The sequence below is a fragment of the Jatropha curcas genome, chromosome 2 (assembly GCF_041381405.1).
Source record: "Jatropha curcas cultivar XTBG-Jc1 chromosome 2, XTBG_Jcur_1.0, whole genome shotgun sequence".
Lineage (NCBI taxonomy): Eukaryota > Viridiplantae > Streptophyta > Magnoliopsida > Malpighiales > Euphorbiaceae > Jatropha > Jatropha curcas.
The window spans coordinates 109,202-134,246 of NC_143152.1; the positions used below are offsets into that span (position 1 = coordinate 109,202).

The window sequence follows — 25,045 nt, forward strand, 5'->3', positions numbered from 1 at the left end:
TTTTGAGATCTGAAGCTTGGCATGTAAATTTATGTTTTTATTAAAAAAATTCAAACCAGAATCACAAGGAATTTAAGACATTTACTTCCTAAACCATAATTTACTTCCTAAATGTGTGGAGAAAATTTAAAAAAAAAAAAAAAATCCTAACAGCTACATGCTAAAATAGTCTTTCCTTGTCATATCTGAACTGTGGAAACTACAATTGGACTTCTAACATAGTGGACACCATCAGTCCATGTTAGTCCGCCAAATTCATAGTTTTTAGCTGCTCCTTCCCACTTAGCTTTGAAAGTTGCCTTAAAGCTCTTTTCTTCTCCTGTCTTTTCAAATGTTAACGCACTTGGCTCCACTGAAACTGAAATTCCATATGGTTCTTTGATACGAACTGCATATTTGCCTGCCGAACCAACATTCTTCAATTTCCGACTCACAGTTACTGAGCCTGATAGTTTAGGGATTGTAATTGAAGGGTAGTTGAAGTCTAGAAGACTGGCTGATTTAGGACATTTGTGATCAGCAGAAAAAGCATCAATCGATGATTGGTTGTAGCCAATAGCACAAAGGAAGTCCAAGTAATCATTCACAGATAAGTCATAAACAAGCCCTGGATTCATGGCACGGTTTGGCCTGATATGTCCAGAACCGTAATTGAATGGGGTTGCCTTTACAGATGATCCATCAAGCAATGGCTGGGGTGTGTTGTCTCTTGTTCTTGCTGCGGTAGCAGAGCATTAAATTAGGATCAGATATTAATTAGAAAAGGACATACAATGTTTAATTACCAGTTGTCATAATGGCTGATTTAATTGCAGCAGGACTCCATTCAGGATGGAGTGTTTTCAGAAGGGCAACAACCCCAGCAACATGAGGGCAAGACATTGAAGTGCCAGACATAGTGATAAAAGGCGTCCTGCGCTTGTCAAAGTCTAGACCCGTGGGGCTTGATGATCCTGTGTAAGAGGCTATGATATCCACTCCAGGTGCAGTAATGTCAGGCTACAACAGTTAAGAGACATCAATAAATAAAAACCCATTGGTTTTGACTGATTATAAATTACAGATTCACATTCAAACCTTGAGAATCTGAGGTGTAACAGTGTTTGGCCCCACAGAGGAAAATGCAGCCATGAACGGAGCAGGCTTTGTGCCAAAAATTTCCGATGTAGGCGTAATAAATCCCAGAGGATCACTGTTGTTATTTGATATGGATAAGAAACTGATGAACTGAACAACAAATAAAAAGGGGGAAAGAGAGAATTGAACACACACCGAGTAGAGTTAATGTATGAAAAGAGAGCAAGGCCATCTTTGTAAGTGATATGCGATGCCGGCAGCAAATGAGCATCGGTATTGATTGAATCCCCATCACTCTCATCGTTGCAAAGGATCATCCCTACTGCACCAGCCAAAGCAGCTTGTGCACCTTTATCTACTCTAGCAGTTTCTCCCCTCAGACAAGCCAAGATCTTACCTTTCACCTTGGCAGGATCCAAGGTTCCTGGCAGACATAGTTCACTGCATACATATACAACCATAAGGGAATTTGAATGAATGGGTAGAGAAATTGCATGTTGTGGAGTTGGGAAATGAAAAGCTTTTTTATCTTACGCATCTTTAACGGATGCATTAGCAGCCTTGGCCTGCACTGAACTAATAAGTGGATACAATTTATTTTCAGGCATTGCTTTAGAAATGCTTGTTCCCTGAAATCAGAATCGGAAATGAGAAGAGACAAAAATCCAGATGATAAGAAAGAACTAATAAAAACTAAAGCTGGGATGAGGAACCTTAAGGTGGTGGCCATTGCCAAGTTCAACAATAGTCTGAATCTTTCGGTCTATAGTGCTAGCTCCAACAGTTATCATCCAAGGGGCAACATTTGACACAGTTCCAGGTTCTGGCCCAGAATTTCCTGCTGAGACGACAACGACAATACCCTTCTTGACAGCATGGAATGAACCAATTGCAATGCCATCATTAAAATAATCCGTCTGGTCCCCACCAAGAGAGACTGAAAGAACATCGACTCCATCATGGATGGCAGCATCAAATCCTTCTATTATATCAGCATCATAGCATCCGTCGATATCCTTGTCCTCTACTGCAGACCAGCACACCTTGTAAGCAGCCACTCTAGCTTTAGGAGCACCGCCTTTGGCAGTTCCACTTCCTATACCAACCACACTGGCTTTTGGGACAAAGTTACCAGCAGCCGTTGACAGGGTATGAGTTCCGTGACCTTCAATGTCTCGAGGAGTGTTGAGAGATGGATCCCAACGACCTACTTTCAACTTGTATTCCTCTATATAACCTTTGTTGAAGTATCTAGCTCCAATTAACTTCCTAAAACAGTTAATTACTCAGTTATTATTTAGTTATCAAATGGATTTTACGTAAGATAAAAATTTGATAAAACAAACTACAAACCAAAATACACAATACATAAACTTCAAAGCTTTTAACGAACTTAAGGTGCAATAATATGTATGCAAGTAACCTGTTACAAGGGACTCCAGAGGTGGTGCCATTCTCGCATATGCCTTTCCATCTTGAAGGTACGGGGCCAAATTCTTCATCACTAAAGCTCTTTGATTCGGGCCAAACACCTAACAAGATCAGTGTGTTATGAAATAATAACTAGTCATAGCACAAGCAATACCAAGTATTACATATACGGAACACGAAAGTACCGGTGTCAAGATTAGCTATAATGGTGTCTTCACCAAATCTGGCTTTCTTCCACAGGGAAGAAGGATGGATCACGCCACTCTTTTCTAGCAACATAAATTCCCATGAGTGTGTTGTGTGTAGCTGTCGTGCTCGGTTCAAGAAGACGGATACCACTTTTGGATGCTCTGCAGTTAATGTAAATTATTATTATCTTTTTGATGAAACGGTTAATCATCAACCAAAAACAAATGGTATTATTAAAAATCTCAAATTACTTGCAATTTCAGCTGCCTCTTCCTCCTCAAGAAAGGCAGCAAATCCATTGATGTTTCTTTGGTAAGAGTAGAAAATTGCATCTTTAGCTTTCTCAGTACTGCGAGGAGCAGATATTATTATACCATACATATATAACCATTTTAGGAACTAAAGTCATAAAGGAGGAAATTTGATACCTTCCCAGAAAGGAGGAGAGAAACTCATAATGGGAATTTGTAACTGCATGAAGATGAGCCTCAGAAACTTGAGAATTGTGTTCATGAGATCCCAAGTACACTATGTATGACTTCTTTTTGATAGCCAAAGCGGGCGTTTCAAACAAACTGCAAAGAGTCAAAAATAAAAACACTACTGAAATTGAAAGCTTTGGGAACCACATCCTTGCCATTGCTCAGATTGCTCAGATTGCTCAGAACTCAGATTAGTATATATTTGAGAGACAGAGAGATATATAGATATCTCAGAATCCTATGATATATGCAATTCTTTTATAGTAGAAGATCATCCAACCGGTTTTAAAGGGATTGAATAATATTCAATGCATTTGATTAGGTAACAACCTCTATTTTCCAAAAAAGAAAAAACAAATTTAAAGTGTTTCCTTTTATCTAAAATATCTTTTATTTCATCTATAATATCTACTGAAAGAGGAAACAAATTAATCCTTGTTCTAATCCTTGTTTATATATCCCTAATGCATTGACTCCTAACATTGTGAACACCATCTGTCCAAGTTAGTTCAGGTGTTGTAATTGAAGAAATCTTGAAATCTGATTCAGGACATTTGTGGCCAAGAAAGAAAATGTCAATCATGGATTGGTTGTAGCCAAGAGAAGAAAGGAAGTCCCAAGCAATCATCGACAGACAAGTCATAGACCAAGCCTGGATCCATGGCACGGTTTGGTCTAACATGACCGGAACCTAAACTAAATGGGTTGCCTTTTCAGAATCGCCATCAGGCATTGGGTGGAAAATGTTGTCTCTGGTTCTTGCTGCAGTAGCAGAGCAGAGCAAAGAATTAAAAATCAGAAATTATAAATGAAAGACAAAAGGCAATCTCTGTTTCTAAAAATAGAGTGTTCAATTATCATTTTTATTGTAATGATTGATTCTAACAATTAACAATAAAATTGAAATCAAAACAAAAGTTCCTGCCCAACTCAAAGTCAGGCTAGCTAATAATTTTGTTGTGAAAAAGAATATATTATAATCCAATCATGAATCTAGCATTAATTAAACCAGCAAGTTGAATATATATCTCTTGATAAATTTTCTTGCAAATTTCCAGTCTTTCTGCACCATTGTAGAAAAAAGGAATGTTTTTCATCTCTTCCATGTGAGTGAACCACAGGGAAACTTTTCCCCCCCGTTTTTGTATATTTGTGAACCGATTCTTATCTCAGCCCAAGGCCACAGAGTTATGAACCTGGGATAGGTTCCTGCATTTGGGGCCATAATACAGATTGTTATATTTCTGTATTGATACAGAATTTATTAATACTTGGCAAGGAAACCACCTAATATCCAGGAACAAGAATTGGAAAGCCAAAACAACTAGAATTTTCTTTCTTGTTTTATTTAGATCATTAACAAATTACAATGCGAGTATGCAAAAGCCATAGTGCGTAATATGGTATTTCCTTCTAGTCTAATTACTTTGAAGTGCCTATCATAACATAACGATCTGACTTAAACCACTGTTTGTATCAAGAAATGAAAAAACAAAAGAGAACCTAACTAGAACTACCCTCTTCAAAAAAACTAGAACTACCTCTAAAGAAAATGAAAAATCAACCTTCTATCAAATTGTCCCAACCAATTACGTATCTAAGCCGCAGAAACTACAATTGGACTCCTAACATAGTGGAGACCATCTGTCCATATTAGACCTCCAAATTCGTATTCTTTAGCTGCACCTTCCCACTTAGCTGTAAAAGTGGCCTTAAAGCTCTTCTCTTCTCCATTCTTGTCAAATGTCAAGACTCTTGGCTCTACGGAGACTGAAATTCCATATGGTTCTTTGATACGAACTGCATATTTGCCTGGCGAACCAACATTCTTCAATTTCCTACTCACAGTTACCGAGCCTGATAGTTTAAGGACTGCAATTGAAGGGTAGTTGAATTCCAAAAGGCTGGCCGATTTAGGACATTTGTGACCAACAGAGAACGCATGAATCAAAGTTTGGTTGTAGCCGATAGCACAAAGGAAGTCCAAGTAATCATTCACAGATAAGTCATAAACCAGTCCTGGATTCATGGCACGGTTTGGTCTCATATGTCCGGATCCATAATGGAATGGCGTTGCCTTCTTAGAATATCCATCACGCATTGGATGAATAGTATTATCTCTCGTTCTCGCTGTAGTGTAGATAATTAAATTAATAATTAAATTAGAAAGAGAAGTTAAACAATGGCTGCTTCTAATACTAATACTAGTAAAAAAATATTACCAGTTGTCATGATTGCTGATCTAATTGCAGCAGGACTCCAGTAAGGGTAGAGGGTCTTGAGAAGGGCCACAACTCCAGCAACGTGGGGGCAGGACATAGATGTACCAGAATTAAGGTTGAAAGCAGTACGACGCTTATCAAAGTAAGATTCAGATGGGCTTGCTGCTTCAGAGAAGGCGGCTATGATATTCACCCCCGGTGCAGTAACGTCAGGCTGCAATTTAGCTTTTTTTTTTTTTTTAATTTAATAACAATGGCTATATGCTTGATTATAACTAAGACACGTTTAGTTTTAAACTAACCTTGAGGATCTCAGGTGTAATAATATTTGGTCCAACAGAGGAAAAGTCAGCCATGAACGGAGCAGGCCCAGCAAGCATTTCAGAGGTAGGCGTGATAAAAGCTACAGGATCACTGTCAATTACGGATTATTGATTGATAAGAAACTGATGGACTAATTGAATGCAAGAGAAGAAGAGAGGTAGACAGAGAATGAGTATGAGTACTCGGTGCTATTGATGTAAGAATAGAGAGCAAGGCCATCTCTGTAGTTGATATGTGAAGCAGGCAACATATGGAGATCCTGCGAGATTTCATCTCCAAAGCTTTTATCATTGGAAAGAATAAATCCAACTGCACCGGCCAGAGCAGCTTGCTGACCTTTTTCCATTCTGTCACTACCTCCCCTCAGACAAGCCAAGATTTTGCCCTTCACCTTGGCAGGATCCAAGCTTCCTGCCAGACACTGCTCACTGCATAGATTTATGGTAATAAATAAATCGAACACACGTGCATGTGGTTGAGGAATTGGAAAATGAAATATTATTTCTTCTTACGCATCAAGAGCAGATGCATTAGCAGCCTTGGCCTGTAAGGAACTAATAAGCGGATATAATCTATCTTCAGGCAAGGGTTCAGAAATGCTTGAACCCTGAAAATCAGAATTCAGAATATGGAATTATAATATTAGAGATAAATTGTAATTTGTATAGAAAAGAAAAGAAAAAAAAGATTAAAAAGAACCTTAAGGCGGAGGCCGTTTCCGAGTTCAACGACATTCGGGAACTGTCGGCCTATGGTGCTAGCTCCAACAGTAAACAACCAAGGGGCAATATTTGCGACAGTTCCACTTTGAGGTCCATCATTTCCTGCAGAGCAAACTACCACAATACCTTTTTGTATAGCATGGAATGAACCAATTGCAATCCCATCACTGAAATAATTCTTAGGACCTCCACCAACAGAGAGCGAGATGACATCAACCCCGTCATGTATGGCAGCTTCAAATGCTGCAACAATATCAGAATCATAGCATCCACCTTTGTGCTCCCGTACTGGAGGCCAACAAATCTTGTAAGTAGCGACTCTAGCTTTGGGAGCACCTCCTTTAGCAGTTCCATTTCCTACACTAAACACAGTGGTTCCAGGGACAAAGTTTCCGGCAGCTGTTGACAGTGTGTGAGTTCCATGGCCTATATAGTCACGAGTAGTGTTGTAGAAGGGAGAGAGGGGTAGTTGATGAGCAGTTAAAAACCCTTTATTGAAGTGTCTAGCTCCAATTAACTTCCTGCAATTGCATCAATAGTTAAATATTGTATATTTGCAAAAAGAAACATTATTCTTTACTGTTTATATGTAAATATGCGTATAATATAACCTGTTACAAGAGAAGGTGGTGTCATTCTGGCATGTCCCTTTCCACCTTGAAGGTATGGGTCCGTAACCTTCATCGCTAAAACTTTTTGATTCGGGCCACACACCTAGAAAAACCACATATCATTTTTAATCAATCAAAAAGATGATTGATAGCAATATCTATATAACATATAAACATATAAATGTACCAGTGTCAAGATTAGCTATAATCACATCTTCACCAAATCTTGCTTTCTTCCACAAGGAAGAAGGATGTATCACGCCATTCTTTTCTAGCAGCATAAACTCCCATGAGCGTGTTGTGTGTAGCTTTCTTGCTTGGTTCAAGAAGACCGATACCACTTTTGGGTGCTCTGCAATTAATATAAACTACTACTTAATATTATCGGTTTCTGAGAAAAGACAGAATATGGTACCATCGGAATTAAATATTAATCTTAATTACTTGCAATCTCAGCTGCCACTTCCTCTTCAAGAAGAGCAGAAAATCCGTTGATATGCCTTTGGTAAGAGTAGAAAATTGCATGTCTAGCCTCCTCGGTACTGCACATGAGTTCAAATTGTATTTGTAAGGCGATCATATATAGTGTATATATATATATATATAACCTAAATGATGAATAGGATAATCGTACCTGCCAAGAAAGGAGCCGAGAAACTGGTGATGAGAGTTGGTAACTGCATGAAGATCAGCCTCAGAGAGTTGTGCATCGGGTGCATGGGAATGAGATCCCAAGTACACTACATAAGACTTTTATACAGTACAAATGTGATTACATTAATTAATTAGCGTGCTTAAAAGAATTTATCTAGATATATAAATCCGTGGATATTATAATGCTCAGGGGATGGACGTCCATTTTTACGTACCTTTTTGACAGCAAAAGCTGGCGTTTCAAACAAACTGCATAGAATGAAAAATAAAAACAATGAAAGCTTGGAAAAAGACATTGTGCAGTGCATTAATGTCTACGTTGAGATACAGTATATACAAATATATAGGGAAAAGAATACTACATTGACAAAGATATTTGAAGATGGGAGGAGTTCTATGTCATGTGCAATTCTTTTGTTTATAAAAGAGTGCACGAACTCTAATTGGGATTGTCATTGTACGTAATTTTCTTCGTTTGATACAATTAATCATGGCAGATAATCATGGATGGATGGATGGTATATTTTGAATCAACAAGAATATCCTAAGAGCTACTCGTTTATCAGTTAGGGATAATTTAGTGAAATTTGAATATAATTTAAACTTTCAATTGGATTCTTTTTCTCCATTTTTGAGAGAGGTTAGGCGATCAATAAATGAAAAAAAAAATATATATATACTAATCATTAATATTATCAAAATTTTCTAACCCAAATCAAATATTCAACCTAATCATGAAAATAAATGACAAACTTGAAAATAATATGAAAATAAGGAAATAGAATCATGTTCTTCATTTGCTATGTATATGGCTTCAGTTTGTTGCAGATTAGACAATATGTTTTTGTTGTTAACCTTAAAAACACCGCAGCTGAGAGACGATTGGGACATGGCAGCACATGTTTGCTTGTATAGGAGTAATAATTCCAATACCGAAGGGGAGATATTCTTTTTGTTGTGGCCTGATCGTATCCTGGTTTGTCCAAGTCCAGCATGAATATTTGGGTCTAAGTGCATTTAAACGAACCCAGTAATTGGACTAAGCGGGACAAGGCCCTCAATATGGTCCATCCAACTCCATTCAGTATGTACAGAATAAGTCTCACCTAATCTCTCTTAACTTTTGACCAAGTCTTCTCTCCATGTGAACATTTGAGTTTCAGAAACAGAATGTGCACAAGTCAAATAATGCCATTTATGCTTATGCTTACAAGAGAAGATAATGACATAGCCAATGTCCCATCTATTTGACCAGGCCCAAATTTATTTTTGCCGTTTTCTGTCTACACCTAAATGTATTTGGCAATCAATAATTCTGGTCTTTCGTTAGAAAAAAAGAAAAAAAAGAAAAAAGAGAAAAGTAGCAATAATCAATAATTGTATTTCTGACTATATTGGACAAAAAAAAATAAAAAATAAAGTCGCAATAATTTTTAAAAAATTTTTATTTTTATTGGTTTCGTCTATAATTGGGATCATAGATTTGGTCTAAATAAGTATTTTATAGTTTGTAAAAACACAAAATAGTGATATAGAGCTTGAAAAATACTTGTAGACTCAGTTCATGACTCCACTTATAGACCAAACAAATAAAATTAAAGATTTTTTAAAAAATATTCTCACTTTATCCTTTTTTATTGTATAGTCAGAAACATTCTCGTTTCGATAAAAATCCTTAATTTTTTGATTTGATCAATAATTGAGATTATATGGACCCAATCTAGATAAATTTTTCCCTGTCAAACTTACCAATATCAATATATGTTGAGGTTAAGGGAGAGATAAATAATAAATGGATATGTGGTTTTCTCAATTAGTGCTATGAATAATATGCTAGCTAAATCCAGAAAATAAAGACCACTTGCTCTTGTTAATTAAATTGAAGCAAACAAGACAAGACTAGCATATGCATGCTTTGAGGCTATTAAATGATTCCAATTGATACGTGATTTTCTTCATTTATATGGAAAACTTATTGATAGTGCTACAGCCTATGGGGGGAGATTTCTTGAAATGACATATTGTGTAGTGTGCCCCAGCTTCTCTTTGAGTTTTGTTTATCAAAACCCACTTGTCTAAGTTACTGCAACACGCACAAACACAATCTATTTCTTGTTCTACTTTACATTTGCATTGAGGTTAGTCCACAGAAGATATAACACCCGCACCAACCAATCCGATTGCAGTCTATTTATTTATATAAGAATATTGATTGGGGTTTCGTGAGGGAATGAAGGCGTGTGTGGTGAATAGAATGCACAGATTAGGAAATGTAGGTAATACTCAGCCACCATCTCAGGCGCTTCAAGTCTAACCATAAAACAACAAATATATTTGTAAAATTTGCAAAATACACGAAACTGATTAATTTTAAAATAACAACAGTGGAGTTTGCTAATTCATGCTAATCAACAGCAAGTTTGTGCTTTTAGACTTTGACTTTTAATGGATACATTTTGCGCTTTCCTTAATGAAGACATGCATTTTGATTCTCACAGCCCACCAAATTAGTCATGCAAAACAATTTATTATCTTCATAAATATGCATTAATAACATGAAACTGAAGTTGAAGAGTAGCAGGTCAGTAGATTCCTAATATAAGTAGATCAAAGACCATCTTTCTTTTAGGACTTGGTAATATGGAAAAAGTGTAGTAGAGTGTAGAGCTAACAAACTGAATATCCGCACAACTCCCCCCACCTACTACGTACACTGAGATTAAATTTTAGATTCACCAAACGTACTTACTCTTCTCTTTTTTTTATAAATTCTTCGCAAAAGAGTGTTGCAACTAAACACCAACAATAAAAACCTTCACAAATGTCTCATGTCGATGTAGCTTTAGAACATTCCAACATGTCGAAGCAGCAGCAGCTGGGAAATGCTTCTGCTCTTCCACACCAAATGGAGCTCCAAAAATATCCTAGGAGATCTAAGCCTTCTCTCTCTCCTACCCTTGCGGAGCTTCTAAAGCGTGTTGAAGATTCTCAGAGTGACAATTCCATTTATAGCACTCCTGTTCCCCATCACGCCCTGGAGCTTGGCTATGCTTGCAGCTCTATGCCTCCTTTAAACCCTTTTGTTCTTTCTTTTAATCATTTATCTTACAGCGTTAAAGTTGGTCAAAAAATGTCATTTCCATTTTGTGGAAGCCACTCTTTTGATTCTTCCGGAGGGGGCATGAAGGTTTTGTTGAATGATATATCTGGAGAGGCCAGAGAAGGAGAAATCATGGCCGTTCTTGGTGCTAGTGGATCTGGAAAATCAACGTTGATTGATGCGCTTGCAGACCGGATTTCGAAAGAAAGCTTAAAAGGGTCTGTGAGTTTGAATGGTGAGGTCTTGGAGTCGAGGCTTTTGAAAGTGATATCTGCTTATGTCATGCAAGATGATCTTCTATTTCCAATGTTAACTGTGGAAGAGACATTAATGTTCTCTGCTGAATTCAGGCTTCCTCGTTCTCTTTCCAAATCCAAAAAGAAAGCAAGAGTTCAAGCCTTGATTGATCAATTAGGCCTGCGTAATGCGGCCAAGACTGTGATAGGAGACGAAGGACATAGAGGTGTTTCAGGTGGTGAAAGAAGAAGAGTTTCTATTGGCATTGACATAGTTCATGACCCAATTCTTTTGTTTCTTGATGAACCAACTTCGGGACTTGATTCCACCAGTGCTTTTATGGTTGTTAAGGTTTTACAACGAATTGCACAGAGTGGAAGCATTGTTATTATGTCCATACACCAACCCAGTTACAGAATCTTGAGCTTACTTGACCGTTTGATCTTCCTTTCGCATGGTCAAACAGTCTATGCTGGCCCACCAGCCGGTGTTCCACAATTCTTTGCAGAGTTTGGTCATCCAATTCCAGAGAATGAAAACAGAACTGAATTTGCTCTTGATTTGATTCGAGAGCTTGAAGAAATTCCAGGTGGAACCACAACCTTAGTTGAATTCAACAGGTCATGGCAAGCTCAAGCCACGAAGATTTCAAGAAATCAAAACTTAAGCAATTCATCAAAGGTTTCCCTTAAAGATGCAATAAGCGCAAGTGTTTCCAAAGGCAAACTAGTTTCTGGAGCCACAAATGACTCCACCAACTTGTCATCTTCAGTTCCAACATTCGCCAATCCATTTTGGATTGAAATGTTAGTGATAGCAAAAAGATCAATCATAAACTCAAGAAGAATGCCCGAACTGTTTGGAATTCGCTTCGGTGCTGTTTTCGTTACAGCACTAATCTTAGCAACCATTTTTTGGCATCTCGACAACTCTCCAAGAGGTGCTCAAGAAAGATTAGGATTCTTTGCTTTTGCCATGTCCACCACTTACTACACATGCGCAGAATCCATCCCTGCATTTTTACAAGAACGTTATATTTTCATGAGAGAAACTGCCTACAATGCGTACCGCCGATCTTCCTACGTTCTTGCTCACTCGATAATTTCAATTCCCTCTCTAATTGTACTCTCTTTTGCTTTTGCTGCTACTACCTACTGGACAGTAGGGCTTGCGGGTGGAGTTTCAGGCTTCTTATTCTTCTTCTTCACGGTATTATCAGCATTTTGGGCGGGAAGCTCATTCGTAACCTTCCTTTCAGGCGTTGTTTCTCATGTAATGCTTGGTTTCACAATAGTGGTTGCCATATTAGCATACTTCCTTCTGTTTAGTGGATTTTTTATATCTCGGGATCGGATTCCTCCATACTGGATATGGTTTCACTATCTGTCTCTAGTGAAATATCCATACGAAGGAGCTTTACAAAATGAATTCCAGGATCCGACAAAATGCTTTGTAAGAGGCGTGCAGATGTTTGATAACACGCCATTAAATGCAGTGCCACTCCCGCTTAAACTCAAACTGTTGAAGAGCCTGAGCAGCACCCTAGGCAGGAACATTACAAGCAGCACTTGTATTGTGACTGGACCAGATATTCTGAGGGCACAAGGGATCACAGATTTAAGTAAATGGAGTTGCTTATGGATCACTGTTGCTTGGGGTTTTTTCTTCAGGGTCTTGTTTTACTTTACTTTGTTGGTGGGAAGCAAGAACAGGAGAAGGTAAAAAAAAAAAAAAAAAAAAAAAAAAGAATTATTAATTTTTGGCCTGGGGTGGTATTTCACTTTATATGTATAACATATTATTCTGCATATCCTAATTGCTTGCTGGAATGGCAGCAAATTGAATAAATTTTTAAGAAAAATGGAAGTGCATATCAATCCATTTAATCCCTTCTAGTTCAAAACAATTAATTATTCCATAGGAAGAGGAATTATTTTCGAGCCTAGGTAAGAAATTTCCTTAGAGGAATTATTGAGCATTTTAGAAAAATGTCTGTATGGACGATAGAAGATATGGATATCATACATGTGAATATATTTATTTTATTATTTTTAAAAATTATAATATAAAATGGTAATAAAAATTATAATGATTGCAGAGCCCCATTTTAGCAATTACGACGTAAAACACATGTCATATCATATAATAAAAAAAGATATTATATATATATATATATATATTCTAAAATATGCTATTGGACCAGCCTAACAAAAAAGTGGATCTACATAATTCTAAATTGTAATGTAGTCCATATCTTATTGGGCTAAAAGCTACATTCAAAGTTGAGCCCAATCATCCACAGCAAAACGCGGCCGAAAGAAAAACCGAACTAGCGGTCGGCTCATCAATTTTCCTCGTGTATTTCTAACCCTTGGATTATCATAAACGTATCGTAGCCGTCTGAACCTTTTAGGAGCGATATTAAAACCTGTCGGTTTGTTAGGGCCAATAAATCTGAAAATCGCAAATCTCACCTAACGTTTTTCGCAGAGAAGACCTTAGCCTCCGGAGGCCTTAATCGTATTTTGGGGCTTTCACGTTTCCAGGTAGCGACTTCGCAGATTGCCTCTCCCTTTCCAATATTTTCGTTTAATTAGCTCGTATAGTTTTTGTTTCTTTGTTTCGAATTTGAATTTCTAGTTTTCTTCTTTTGTTATGTCTTTTGGGAGCTGATTCGATTTTTCATGATTCTCTTTGAATTGATGCTTGAAAAGTCTGTTTCTTTGTCTTTTTTTTTTTTTCCATATTCGTTTCGTTCTTTATATCGGGGTTTTGATGCATAATAGCTGCTGCTTTAATATTTTTACTGTTGAGGCCTTCATAGATAGATCTGTTCTACTTCTTCGTGATAACCCTTGATGCGTATTGGCATATATGTTTTTTATATTTTTACCCACCAATATGTGTCTTCTGAGAACAGTGCCAAAATTCATTTACATTCAATTGGCTGGGATATATTTTTTAAGTTTGGTTGGAGATATTAATGTTTATTTGTGTTCCACATTTACTTATTCATGGGGAAGTCCATGTTTAAATTGCCTTTAGTTTCAAATTTTTAACCATACAGCCTTTGCTGGTTTTAAAATTGAAGAAAACTGTAAACTTCACTTGCCCATGTTATCTGAAGTTGATGGAAATATTTACTGGATGCAGTTTGAAAATGCCGCGATATGATGATCGCTACGCTAATACACGACTCTATGTTGGTCACCTGGCTTCTCGAACACGATCTCGTGATCTTGAATACCTGTTCAGCAAATATGGAAGGTAACTTTAGGCTTATTGTTTAAATTTTGGGAAAGTATGAAATTGTGATCTCGGGATGTCGATCCAACTAGTATTTGTTGATTTGTGCCTGTTCCATGGAATAGGGCAAGTATTTTATTTATTAACGGGTTGCATAGGGTTGCATATCCTTTCCACGTGCTCCATAGCTTTCCTCAATCCGTTGAATTAACCACCAACATCAGTTGAAGTCTGTCTTTTCATCCTTGCAGTGGGCACTGATCATTATGTATCTGCTCATTTCTTTTAACTTAGTAATTCGTTGAATTATCAAATATTGGTCATAGGTTGTGCAGTTTGCCTCCCTGCAATACTTGGGGACAAATAGGTCCTCAGAAGCTTGTTTTTTGCGTGGATTTCTGTTAACTATCACGTTATCTGTGTGGGAATCTTGTGGCCCTAGGTGTCATGTTTTTTTTTTAACGTGAATGATCTTGTTGAAGGTTTCTGGGCTTTTGCCTAACCTGGAGGCCTTGGTGAGAGGGTTGCCATGGTGGAATTGGTGGAAATTCTTGCCGAGTTATAGGAGATTTTGGCGATACTTTCTATTATGTTATTGCGTGTTTTATTGGAATTGGCAACAATCTCAAACTGGTGTTTAGTTCGTCTATGAGGGGTGAAGTATCATACATGCAGTACTTAAGTAATGATGGCCTTACTGTTTGTGGCAACCGTTTCGCAGAGTACGAGATGTGGATATGAAGCGTGACTATGCATTTGTTGTAAGTGTTTTTCTGTTCTTCTTATGTGTTTCCTGTGTTGGTTTCCATTTGCTTGATTATTTTTATTTTTATATGAATATGTTGTACAAATATGGTGTGCATTGTTGGTTTGTGTTGTCGTTTCTTAAACAGGAATTTAGTGATCCTCGAGATGCTGATGATGCACGATATCACTTGGATGGTAAGGATTTTGATGGAAGCCGTATCATTGTGGAATTCGCGAAAGGGGTAAGTTTATGGAAGTTGATCTTTTTTCAATTAAAATATTTGTTTTATGGGATCATGCAATTGTAAGATTGGAGTTGCCAAAGTTTGTCACATTTAAGGAATAGTTAGTAGTAGGGACACTTGTAACGGTCTCTTATTTTTGTTGTTTTTCAATCATCATTACGGAAGCTTCAATACTAAAGTTTGAGTTGCATGTTTGTCCTTGCTCTTCCAATTAAGAGGATTCTACATACCAATTAACCTACTGAAAAATCTGTTTCTTGTTTTGTGGCTATTTGACTAGGTACCTCGTGGTTCTCGAGAATATTTGGGCAGAGGTCCTCCCCCAGGATCTGGACGCTGTTTTAATTGTGGCATAGATGGCCATTGGGCTCGAGATTGCAAAGCTGGAGATTGGAAAAACAAGTGTTATCGGTGTGGAGAAAGAGGCCATATAGAGAGGAACTGCAAGAACAGTCCCAAGAAGCTCAAGTAATTAGATATTATGTGCATTTTTCTGGCACTGTACTGTTGATGCTTTTGTGGATTTTGCAAGAAATCATGTGCTGTAGAAATTCAATTATGCAAACACATTTATTTGCTTATTATATGCTCTGTGTCTATTGTGCAGACGCGGGCGGAGTTACTCCCGATCACCAGCTAGGTCACACTCTCCTCGCCGTGGAAGGAGCCGTAGCCCAAGTTACAGCAGAGGTCGTAGCTACAGGTTTGTTGAACTTGTCACTGGCTCTCCTATCAAACAAATGATTTATCCTCCTTTGTCTTTTACTTGTTTATTGCAACAACTGATTCTCCTGTTCTTATCAGCCGATCAAGATCTCCGCCACCAAAGAGAGACCGAAGTGTTGATATTGAAGACAGGTCCCCAAGCCATGAGCCAAAGAATGGTCTCCCCTCCAAGAGCAGGAAGCGCAGCCCAACGCCTGATAATGGTAGCCCACGCCCTTCTCCCAAAGTTCGGAAAGTGGATGATCAGCAAGATAGATCATATAGTGGTAGCCCAAGGAGGAGGAGCAGAAGCCCTGAAAGACAGAGCCCTGCAGATGGGAGGTATGAAAGTCCAGCTCAAACTAATGGCCGCAGCCGCAGCCCCAGTCCCAGGGATGATAGGAGCCCTGTTGATGATGATTACGAGGACAACCGCCGCTCCCCTAGAGGCAGTGAGTCACCGTAGAAGTGCAGCCTCGAATGGAACTGGGGGTAGCCCATTTGTGCCTTGTCATCTTTAAGACCATGTGTTTACTTGCTTTACTTAAAGAACTCGTAATTATTCAATATGCTTTGGATTTAGGAAGTGTTCTCAAAAAACTTGGATCAAGGAAGCATATTTTGAATTTTCTATTAGCTGATTAATTTGATAATGTTTGTTGTTTTGATTTTGATGGATGCGTATGGTAAGATAATGAATCAGGGTGTTATAGATTTGATTTTTTGATTTGATTGGGTTATGGCATGCATATGATCAACTATTTTGCTGAATATCTACGCAAAATAAAGGGGCCTAATTTTATAAATGACGATCTGCCTGCTTTAAGCAGTGATGATTTAAAGTTGAGGTAAATGGTTGAAGTATCGCCTGTATTCATAAAGGGTTACGCTAGGAATCGAAAAACGCTACTGTAATTAATTTTTGCGAGTTGTCTGTATCTGAAATTTAACATAAGAAAATGTCGACCATGCCCTGGTTATGCTTCCTAAGCATTTGTGGAGCGGGCGTCCTAAAGAACGACACAAAACGAAATGATTTGGATCTTGGATTTGGTGAAACGGAGAAGAAAGGATGATAGGAACGAAATTTGGATTTGGTGACACGGAGAAGAAGGAAGGATGATAGGAACGAAAGGGGGTTTGGTGGAAAGAGGAAGGGGCAGCTATGGTGGAGGTTTCTCCTTCGATATACCTAAATAAGCACCCGCTGACCCTTCAGACATTAAGGCATTGCAACGTTCAATATTTGTCATGTATTAAGACATTAAGACATTAAGATTTCATCTATTGACCCGTAGGAAGCATTGAAATCATTTATGGATTATTCTGTGTCGGAGCTTTCGGGCCCAAAAATTCAAAAGTATACCCCTTTAGTCAATGAAACCCTATTCCAAAAGATATCGACTCCGGAACAAGGCTTTTTCGACCAAGGGGTATACCTTTGGATATTTGGGTCTGGAAGCTTCAGGATGGAATGACCCAAATTTGATTTTAATGCTTTGTACAGGTCAATAACGAAATATTATGGTCTCAAAATGAATGTAAAGCAACGAGAGAGATATTGGGCCAAAACTGTTGAATGCTTCTAGAGTGACACGGATTTTGTACATGAATGTACATTACATATGCATTTCTTAATTATGCATCGAGCATGCGAGATAGGCATGTCAAGCTGACCAAGAGATCCCATCACCCAAAAGACTTTACATGAGCTGTCAGTCAAATGTACAAAAGATATCAACTCTAAAATATGACTTTTTAAACCAAAGGGGTAGACCTTTGGATTTTTGAACTCGAAAGCTCCGGCATGGAATGACTGAGCTTTATTCCAATGCTTCCTACAGGTCAATCGATGAAATATTATGGTCTTAAAAATGTGAAAAATTATTATATTGTATACCCAAACTTTTAAAATAAGATTAAACACTTATTAGTTAATTGAAAAATATGGATATTATTGTTCTAAAGATTATATTAACCACATACACAATAAGTGAATATCTTACATATAAATGCTAAAAACACCAAGAAAATGTTGTTGCTGGTATAAAAAGGGATATAATATTATTAAAATTCGTAACTTAGTAAGTATAACAGGTCCCTCGTAAAATTTGGAGTACTGACGAGTTTTTTTAGCAAAGTTTACGATGTATTTGTGCATTTTTCCTTTTTTCTGTCAAAGATCGTCCATACTTCTGGCACTCTTTGGCAATCAGAAGAAGAAATTCAATCAGTAGACTTGCAGGTTCTAACTTCCAATAAACCTCTTCTTTTTCTTTTTTGGACTTTTTAGGGTGCGCTTAGCCCATCATTCTTGTTCTTATTCATTGTCGTTGGAGGAGTTGGATCATTTCAATCGCTCCTAGAACCACTCTGACTTCTGCTTAAATTCTCCCTTTCTTGCTTTCTGGTCTTTTACCTTCTTTTCTGTAATTTGTTCGCTAAGCGGACTAATGCTTATTGACCATGTAAATTTTGTATCTGCATATTGAAAAAGACCGTATAAACTAATAGTGCCAAAAAACAAAAAGTATATGTATGTCTATCGTTTTTCTTTGGAATCATTTGATTCTGTTAAAATGGAGATGGAAAGAAGCTGCACAAGGTGCTCTTTCTGGCAATACCCTCTTTCTTTTTGTGGTAAATCTTTTCCCTGCCAAAAGAACATATTAACATCCTGAAAGTCTATAATGATGCTCGGTTATGTGAACCAACGGAATTCGTAAAAACAGAATCTTATCCATACATGGGCGGTGCTAGATTATGCTTTCGGCGCTGGCCAAAATGCTACTGCTAAATAGCCATTTCTCTTCCCTTCATTTGCAACTACAAATCTATAGTCTCAACTACTAAGTTTGTGCAATCTCTGCCATGACCTCTTCTGCTTATTTTACTCTGCTTAGTCATAGTTCTGATTCTGCTAACATGTCTGATGTACCAACATTATTAGAAGCTATTACCTACCTTCATCCAGTATCAATAGACTCATACTCTCCTTACCGAGAGGATGCTTTCCTCGACGACTACACCTGTTTACCATATGAGAGAAACCAACTGCCATACAGCAGCTGGAGGAATTGGGACGGCGAATATGACTCTTGCTTCGCGTTCACTGGCTATGAAGTTGATGCTGCTACATATAAGTATGAAAATGCACTAGAGACGGCACAAGATTGGCCTCAAAATGAACATCGAGACACTGGTGTCGGTCATCATGACAACGCAGAAAACCAGCTTTCTTATGATGATGGTATTTGGCCTGCATATGAATCTTGGTTTGGATATCTGGGGGAGGATGATTCCTATTACTATGCTTATAACTGCAGTCCTGACGAAGGGGAGCTTTTTCAAAGTATTTTTGATTACTGATTTTGTATGTTTCAGGTCTATCAGTGGGCATTAAAGCCTAGAACCAAAATATGTTTTGGAGGCAGCGTTCAATAAAACCCTTCTCCTGCAACTATTAAGTAAAGAATGTGGTACTTATATACGAAGTTTATCTGTGTTTTTCAGTTGCCACGTGTCTAACGTCCAAAATACCCTGTACTCTCATCTTATTGTCCTGGTAAATTTTACTTGCCTGTAGAACCAATAGAACCAAACAAGATGGTTTGTGCTGTATTAGGACACAAGGGAAATGAATAGGGTAAACATCGACCAACGATGAACAACAACGTGTGTAACAACTGCTTATACTCTTGCTATCTCAACTAATTTCTTTCTATCGACCAAGTAATCTTCTAATAGTAAACTAAGTATAATTTTTCATTCTTTTGGAGCACGTTTTATATGAAGTTAAAAAAAAAAAAACTGTACAGATGATTACCAAGTTAAATATTGCCTATCATATTACATTGCCAAGGCCTAGTTCATCCTCAATGTCATCTCCATCTTCAAATAGCTTCAAGAACCGAGCTTGATCTTGCTGCCTTTTCTTCTGTAACCAGTATTTGTACGCCCCCACCACCCCAAGAATAAATACAACTGACACCAGGGCACTGATCAATATTATCACAGCAACATGCATACCCTTCCCTCTATTATGTGAGCCTGAGGCAGAGGTTAAATCTACAATCACAGAGAGAAACAAACCATAACCATGTTTCTAAACAAAAAAAAAAAAAAAGATTGTATCTCTAACTTTGAACGCGGAAGACAAAAATTTATATACAATCTAACATATTAATATACATATCGCAAGCGAGAACATTACAGAAAGAAATTTTCAAGGCCTTCTTAATCCAACGATGTAAAAGGATGCTTTACCAATGCAATCAGTGTAAAAAAACATGCAACAACTTGATTAAGATAGTCAGCAAAATATCAAGAGCATGAAAACATTATGGATGAGACTTTAGTGCAGCAGGATCAGGCAAAGTTGTAAACATTCACACAATCAGAGTCATCCAACACAACTAAAAGTTCAAAACTATTGTCATCTGTTAAACAAGACCAAAACCAGTTTCTGCCACCACCAAATATATCTCTCTGGTTTTCTGGGACAATGCCTAACAATCATCCATTCAAGTAATACGCTGTCAAACATATCCTACCTTCAGCAACATAAGAGTACAGGAACCTATTTGGATGAAAATAGTCGTTATGCAACCTATTGAGGTTCAGTCAGCAAGATACAACTTTTCGCAAATGGGATTAGAACTTCAAGCCCCTAAAGTAACCAGTTAATCATACAGAAGACAAATAAAAAGAAATTAATAGCAATCAATATTAGAATATGTTTAGATAAAGGAAAATAAGAAACCACTTACCAGCGCCTAAAGATACACAGTCTGGACACAAGAACGTAGCATCAAATTCTTTCTCCTTGATTCTCCTGTATTTCCCATCAGAATCCTCAAAATCAGAAGCGCAAAATTCCCATTCATCATATACATCGTCCGATTTGAACTTATCCTTCTCAAAGAATCCACACCTCTTGCATTTCGAACTCGTAAGTTCCGTCAGAGGCTGAGAAATTAAAAGAGATTTCATTGCCTGAACTTATGACCACCATCAAAATGAAGAGAGAATTGAATTATTAAAGACATGCACCTGCCAAGATTCTTCGCCTTTGAAAGCATAAGAGACATTCACCTCCTTGACATCAGGCAATTCGGTCCCGTTCTCTCCCTTACAAGAGAAATATACCGTTGGCTTCAAAGTCTTCAGCCACTCGTGCGTATTATAAATTGTAATAGAATCAAGAGTCACCACAGCTGATAATACAAATCCTGCAAAACAGACCCATGCCCTAATCGATTAGAATTAAACACGATTTCTATTAATTCAATTTTATGAAATGAAGAAATATTTATTTTACCTGGAAAACAGCTCAGGAATAGCAGATACCAAACCGACATGGCGAGCTTTTACTTTGATTAGAAAGGGGAACCGGAGAATCAATAACCCTGACGACGGCGATGAGATTTGACGTTTCTTCAAATGGCGGTTTGGAAAATTGGATTGATTGCGTTCGTTTGCTTGCGAAGATGGCAGCTGACTAGTTCCCGCTGCGCGTTATGAACGGAGTTGGCCTCCAAAGTACGCTTGGATGCGCAGTTTGCACCACCAAAAATATGTTAATATATTATAATATATAGTTGTTGCCACGTCAGGAGGAAATATTAATTACGTGCCAAGAAAAAGGGTGGATCCAACGGTGCTGTTTTATTATCAATGATATATATATATATATATATATATATATATATATATATATATATATATATATATATATATATATATATATATATATATATATATATATATATCCATTTTTTTCCAACGTTCTAGAACTTTTTTTTTATATAATTATAAATTCTTTGAATTAGTTTTTTGGTCAATATTCTTGTTCCTTAATCATATTACCATGATCATCGATCGAATGGTTTACTATTGCTGTTTTAATGGTTTTTTGGACCATAAAAGATGTTTTATGATTTCACTAATGCTCCTAATAGTTTTCTTTTTTTATTACTATTACTTTAAGATTTTAAAATTTTAATTTAATAATATCCTAATACCCCTCGTATTTTTTAAATTATAATTTTTCTTATGAATAAGCATCTTTAAGGATATGATCAATCATTATTAAAAATTTTTACAAAAAAGTTATATTCATGAATGCCGAAGTTTAAGGTGATTTAAAAGTTATAATTTAACATAATAGATCTTTTAAAAAAATTTTAAAATGTTATTCAACATAATAAATTTAATTAATTACAACATATTAATTAGTTATATTAAATGGGCAATTCTTAGAATTTTTTTTTAAAGATGGTTTCATTTGAATTAGAATTTATTTCAAAAAAAAATATTAAAATTAGTATTAATTATTTATTTGCTAAAAAAAAACAGTAAGTATTAGAAACTTTCTATATTGATTTTATAAGCATATTTTTCTTTTGGGTAATTAAGTTGTCATTGGAATTGAATTTGATAAGCACCTTATATTTTTTTTTGTGTGGATGTTTGTGAATTGTAAGATAAAAATAGGGAATTTCTGGCCATGAAAAAACAATATGAGCAAAACAACGGGCTCCACGACATTAGGTGCCCAAATATAGTATAGTAAGACAAGACATAGATATCTAAATATAGGAGGATTAAGGTTGACGACAGAAATGAGATAAAACACATTTCTTTTCCCTCCTTCCTGCTCCCTCTCAATTGCTGGGAGCGACATTTGATAATAAAAAATCGTCAAGCATGTCGGAATTTCGAATCTACTCTGCCATTCTCTTCCTGGCCGTCTCCGCCACACTCCTAGGTTCCGGGTCTTGTACTAGACTGGGTATAAACTTGGGCGGCGGCATAGGTAGACAAATAAGTAAAGCGCTACTGTCTCACGAGTTCATCGTTTCCCACAATGCCGTCAGGATATCTATGGGAATGAAACCTCTGCTCTGGGACAGAAAATTGGCCAAATATGCTCGGCGGTGGGCCAATCAGCGGACTGACGACTGCGCATTGAAACACAATCCTCAAAGCCCCTACGGCGAGAACATGTTCTGGAGTTTAAAACCCCACTGGACTCCGGCCGCCGTTGTTAAAGAATGGGTTGACGAAAAGCCCTATTACGATCGGAGCACAAACCAGTGCACCAACGGCCGCATTTGTGGTCATTATACTCAGGTTATATGGCATGATACCAAAAAGGTAGGTTGCGCTCGCGTTGAGTGCAACGCTGGTAAAGGCTTTCTCTACGTTTGCTCTTACGATCCGCCTGGGAATATTTACCATGAGGGTCCCTTCGGTGGTCAGTTTAGCAAATCTATTGTAAGTCCTCCCTAGTTATTTATAACATCGATTTTGCTTTTGCAACAGCTCTCTTTCTTCCTCTCTCTGGGCACCTGTCGTGCTCTGTCCCGGCAGCGTTATATTATTAATCCTTATGTATTAATCAAATATTATTTCCTTCCTTCTAAATTAAGAAAGCATGTGTTTATCCAGCACTTTTCCTTATTTATATGTGCTTTTCTGGAGTTTTTGTAATTCTCATAGTAGTTCTTTTTAATAATTTCTTCTGTCATTTGTATATTGCCCTGTTTCCAGTTTATTATGGATGTGATTCCACTAAATCAAATCATAGCAAAAACGGAAATACTCGATACACCATATACAATCCAGATATATATAAAGGTAAGATAACTAGTGGATTGATTTCTACGTGCCAATCAACCTTTTTAAGGAATTCGTTGAAAATGGCAACTAGCTGTAGCTAGGAGGAAACAAAATCTACATTAGCGATCTTCAGCCATCAATCTGAGTTGAAGACTTTAGTTTCTAATTGATAAGCAGGGGTGAAGAATGCAGGCCAACATAGGTACGTTGACATGATGCTACTAACAGTTGATGCGCCAACAAGCATGTTCATTACCACAATCTGTAATTGAATGGCCTCTAGTGGAGAAGCTCCTCCCATTATAAGACCAGTCATTGCACCAGGAAGAGAAATGAGACCCACTGTTTTAGCATTATCTAAAACAGGAGAAAGAGCAATTACTAAAGCCCTTTTCACCTGTTGAAGTGTGGCCTGGCGAGGAGTTGCGCCAAGTGCCAATGCCGTCTCTACCTGCAGTACTCAAATAGGCAAGCACTTAACAAATGGAGCTTAAAGAATCAAACTTTGAGGGTTTTATTTTACAAGTTACAAATATACCAGGCTAATCTGCACTTTGATGTCATCACGGAGTCGTTTCATTGTAACGCCGGTGACAGTCATTGCATTGCCAACCATCATTCCTGCAACAGGGATGATGTATCGCGGAGTGAAGGGGAAAACGTTGAGAATAACAAGAAGGAACATCGTCACTGCAGTTCCAGCCAGGATAGAAATCCCCGCCACATACTTTCCTCTAGGAACATGCTTAGCACGTTGACCAGCTGTATAACCAGCAACACAGACCTACAGGGGATTTTCAAAACTTAAAATGTCAAAAACCCACCAAAATGAAGCCAATAGCTGGTTTTAATTAGTTAGATATGCTAGTTCTAGGAAGTAACTGCACAGAAAAAACTAATTTATATTTCTAATTTCTCACAGAAACATAAAAAAATGTCAACGGTCTATATCCCCTGTTTCACACAGAGCGAGAAGTTAAACAAGATAAGTTAGAAATAAAGAGGAACACTAACCATGAAAAAATAAGCAAGAATGATCCAAATGCTACGATCCTGACTGAAAATGAATTGCAAAACAAATCCAATAATTGATAACTGAAGAAACGCCCGAAATATAGAATAGATCATCTCTCCTTCCAAACCTAACTTTTGCATAAAGGATAGTGAGACCGCCATCAGCACCACCGCAAGGGCAGCCACCGGCTTTATCATACCCGTAAGAAACTCAAGTAGCCACCCCATATCTATTGCTGAAAAGTCGTAAACTACCAGATCAAGTAACTGAAAAGTCATTCCTAATAGACTGGGAGAGAATAAAAGTTGTATGATCGAATGGTAGGTCTGGTGTTACTATTGTGATAAAGAAACGACCTTCCCCGGATGTAACTTAGATTTGTCGTGGAGTTCCTATTTTGATGAGGGGAACCGTT

At 37.4% G+C, this 25,045-nt stretch overlaps 7 protein-coding genes across 7 annotated transcripts; 3 read left to right on the forward strand and 4 right to left on the reverse strand.

The window, feature by feature from the left end:
* Nucleotides 1–16: 16 nt before the first annotated feature.
* On the reverse strand, nt 17–3,404 carry LOC105642372 (subtilisin-like protease SBT5.4). Its single transcript, XM_012227193.4, has 10 exons — nt 3,126–3,404; nt 2,949–3,046; nt 2,694–2,858; nt 2,501–2,609; nt 1,791–2,346; nt 1,612–1,706; nt 1,273–1,518; nt 1,078–1,192; nt 786–999; nt 17–718 (listed from the first exon to the last, which is right to left on the reverse strand). The coding sequence occupies exons 1-10, from the start codon at nt 3,335–3,337 to the stop codon at nt 180–182; spliced, it is 2,349 nt and encodes a 782-aa protein (XP_012082583.2). The 5' UTR covers nt 3,338–3,404; the 3' UTR covers nt 17–179.
* Nucleotides 3,405–4,634: 1,230 nt separating this feature from the next.
* On the reverse strand, nt 4,635–8,024 carry LOC105642373 (subtilisin-like protease SBT5.4). The gene is made up of 11 exons (XM_037639278.2): nt 7,928–8,024; nt 7,693–7,808; nt 7,503–7,600; nt 7,246–7,410; nt 7,059–7,161; nt 6,425–6,968; nt 6,238–6,332; nt 5,908–6,153; nt 5,704–5,815; nt 5,402–5,615; nt 4,635–5,309 (listed from the first exon to the last, which is right to left on the reverse strand). Exons 1-11 carry the CDS (start codon nt 8,018–8,020, stop codon nt 4,777–4,779), a joined length of 2,319 nt encoding a protein of 772 aa, XP_037495206.1. The 5' UTR covers nt 8,021–8,024; the 3' UTR covers nt 4,635–4,776.
* A 2,368-nt stretch (nt 8,025–10,392) lies between these two features.
* On the forward strand, nt 10,393–12,910 carry LOC105642132 (ABC transporter G family member 20). The gene has a single exon (XM_012226834.4). The coding sequence runs from the start codon at nt 10,534–10,536 to the stop codon at nt 12,769–12,771; it is 2,238 nt and encodes a 745-aa protein (XP_012082224.1). The 5' UTR covers nt 10,393–10,533; the 3' UTR covers nt 12,772–12,910.
* Nucleotides 12,911–13,455: 545 nt separating this feature from the next.
* RS2Z33 (arginine/serine-rich zinc knuckle-containing protein 33) lies at nt 13,456–16,660 on the forward strand. The gene is made up of 7 exons (XM_037639319.2): nt 13,456–13,595; nt 14,203–14,316; nt 15,017–15,056; nt 15,189–15,284; nt 15,568–15,755; nt 15,895–15,990; nt 16,092–16,660. The coding sequence occupies exons 2-7, from the start codon at nt 14,210–14,212 to the stop codon at nt 16,456–16,458; spliced, it is 894 nt and encodes a 297-aa protein (XP_037495247.1). The 5' UTR covers nt 13,456–13,595; nt 14,203–14,209; the 3' UTR covers nt 16,459–16,660.
* A 3,070-nt stretch (nt 16,661–19,730) lies between these two features.
* On the reverse strand, nt 19,731–21,556 carry LOC105642134 (uncharacterized). The gene is made up of 4 exons (XM_012226839.4): nt 21,313–21,556; nt 21,045–21,223; nt 20,762–20,960; nt 19,731–20,060 (listed from the first exon to the last, which is right to left on the reverse strand). The coding sequence occupies exons 1-4, from the start codon at nt 21,350–21,352 to the stop codon at nt 19,837–19,839; spliced, it is 642 nt and encodes a 213-aa protein (XP_012082229.1). The 5' UTR covers nt 21,353–21,556; the 3' UTR covers nt 19,731–19,836.
* Nucleotides 21,557–22,616: 1,060 nt separating this feature from the next.
* LOC105642135 (CAP (Cysteine-rich secretory proteins, Antigen 5, and Pathogenesis-related 1 protein) superfamily protein) lies at nt 22,617–23,456 on the forward strand. The gene has a single exon (XM_012226840.4). It carries the CDS (start codon nt 22,701–22,703, stop codon nt 23,283–23,285), a length of 585 nt encoding a protein of 194 aa, XP_012082230.1. The 5' UTR covers nt 22,617–22,700; the 3' UTR covers nt 23,286–23,456.
* A 106-nt stretch (nt 23,457–23,562) lies between these two features.
* Nucleotides 23,563–25,045, reverse strand: ALS3 (aluminum sensitive 3). The gene is made up of 3 exons (XM_012226841.4): nt 24,630–25,045; nt 24,154–24,399; nt 23,563–24,066 (listed from the first exon to the last, which is right to left on the reverse strand). Exons 1-3 carry the CDS (start codon nt 24,906–24,908, stop codon nt 23,752–23,754), a joined length of 840 nt encoding a protein of 279 aa, XP_012082231.1. The 5' UTR covers nt 24,909–25,045; the 3' UTR covers nt 23,563–23,751.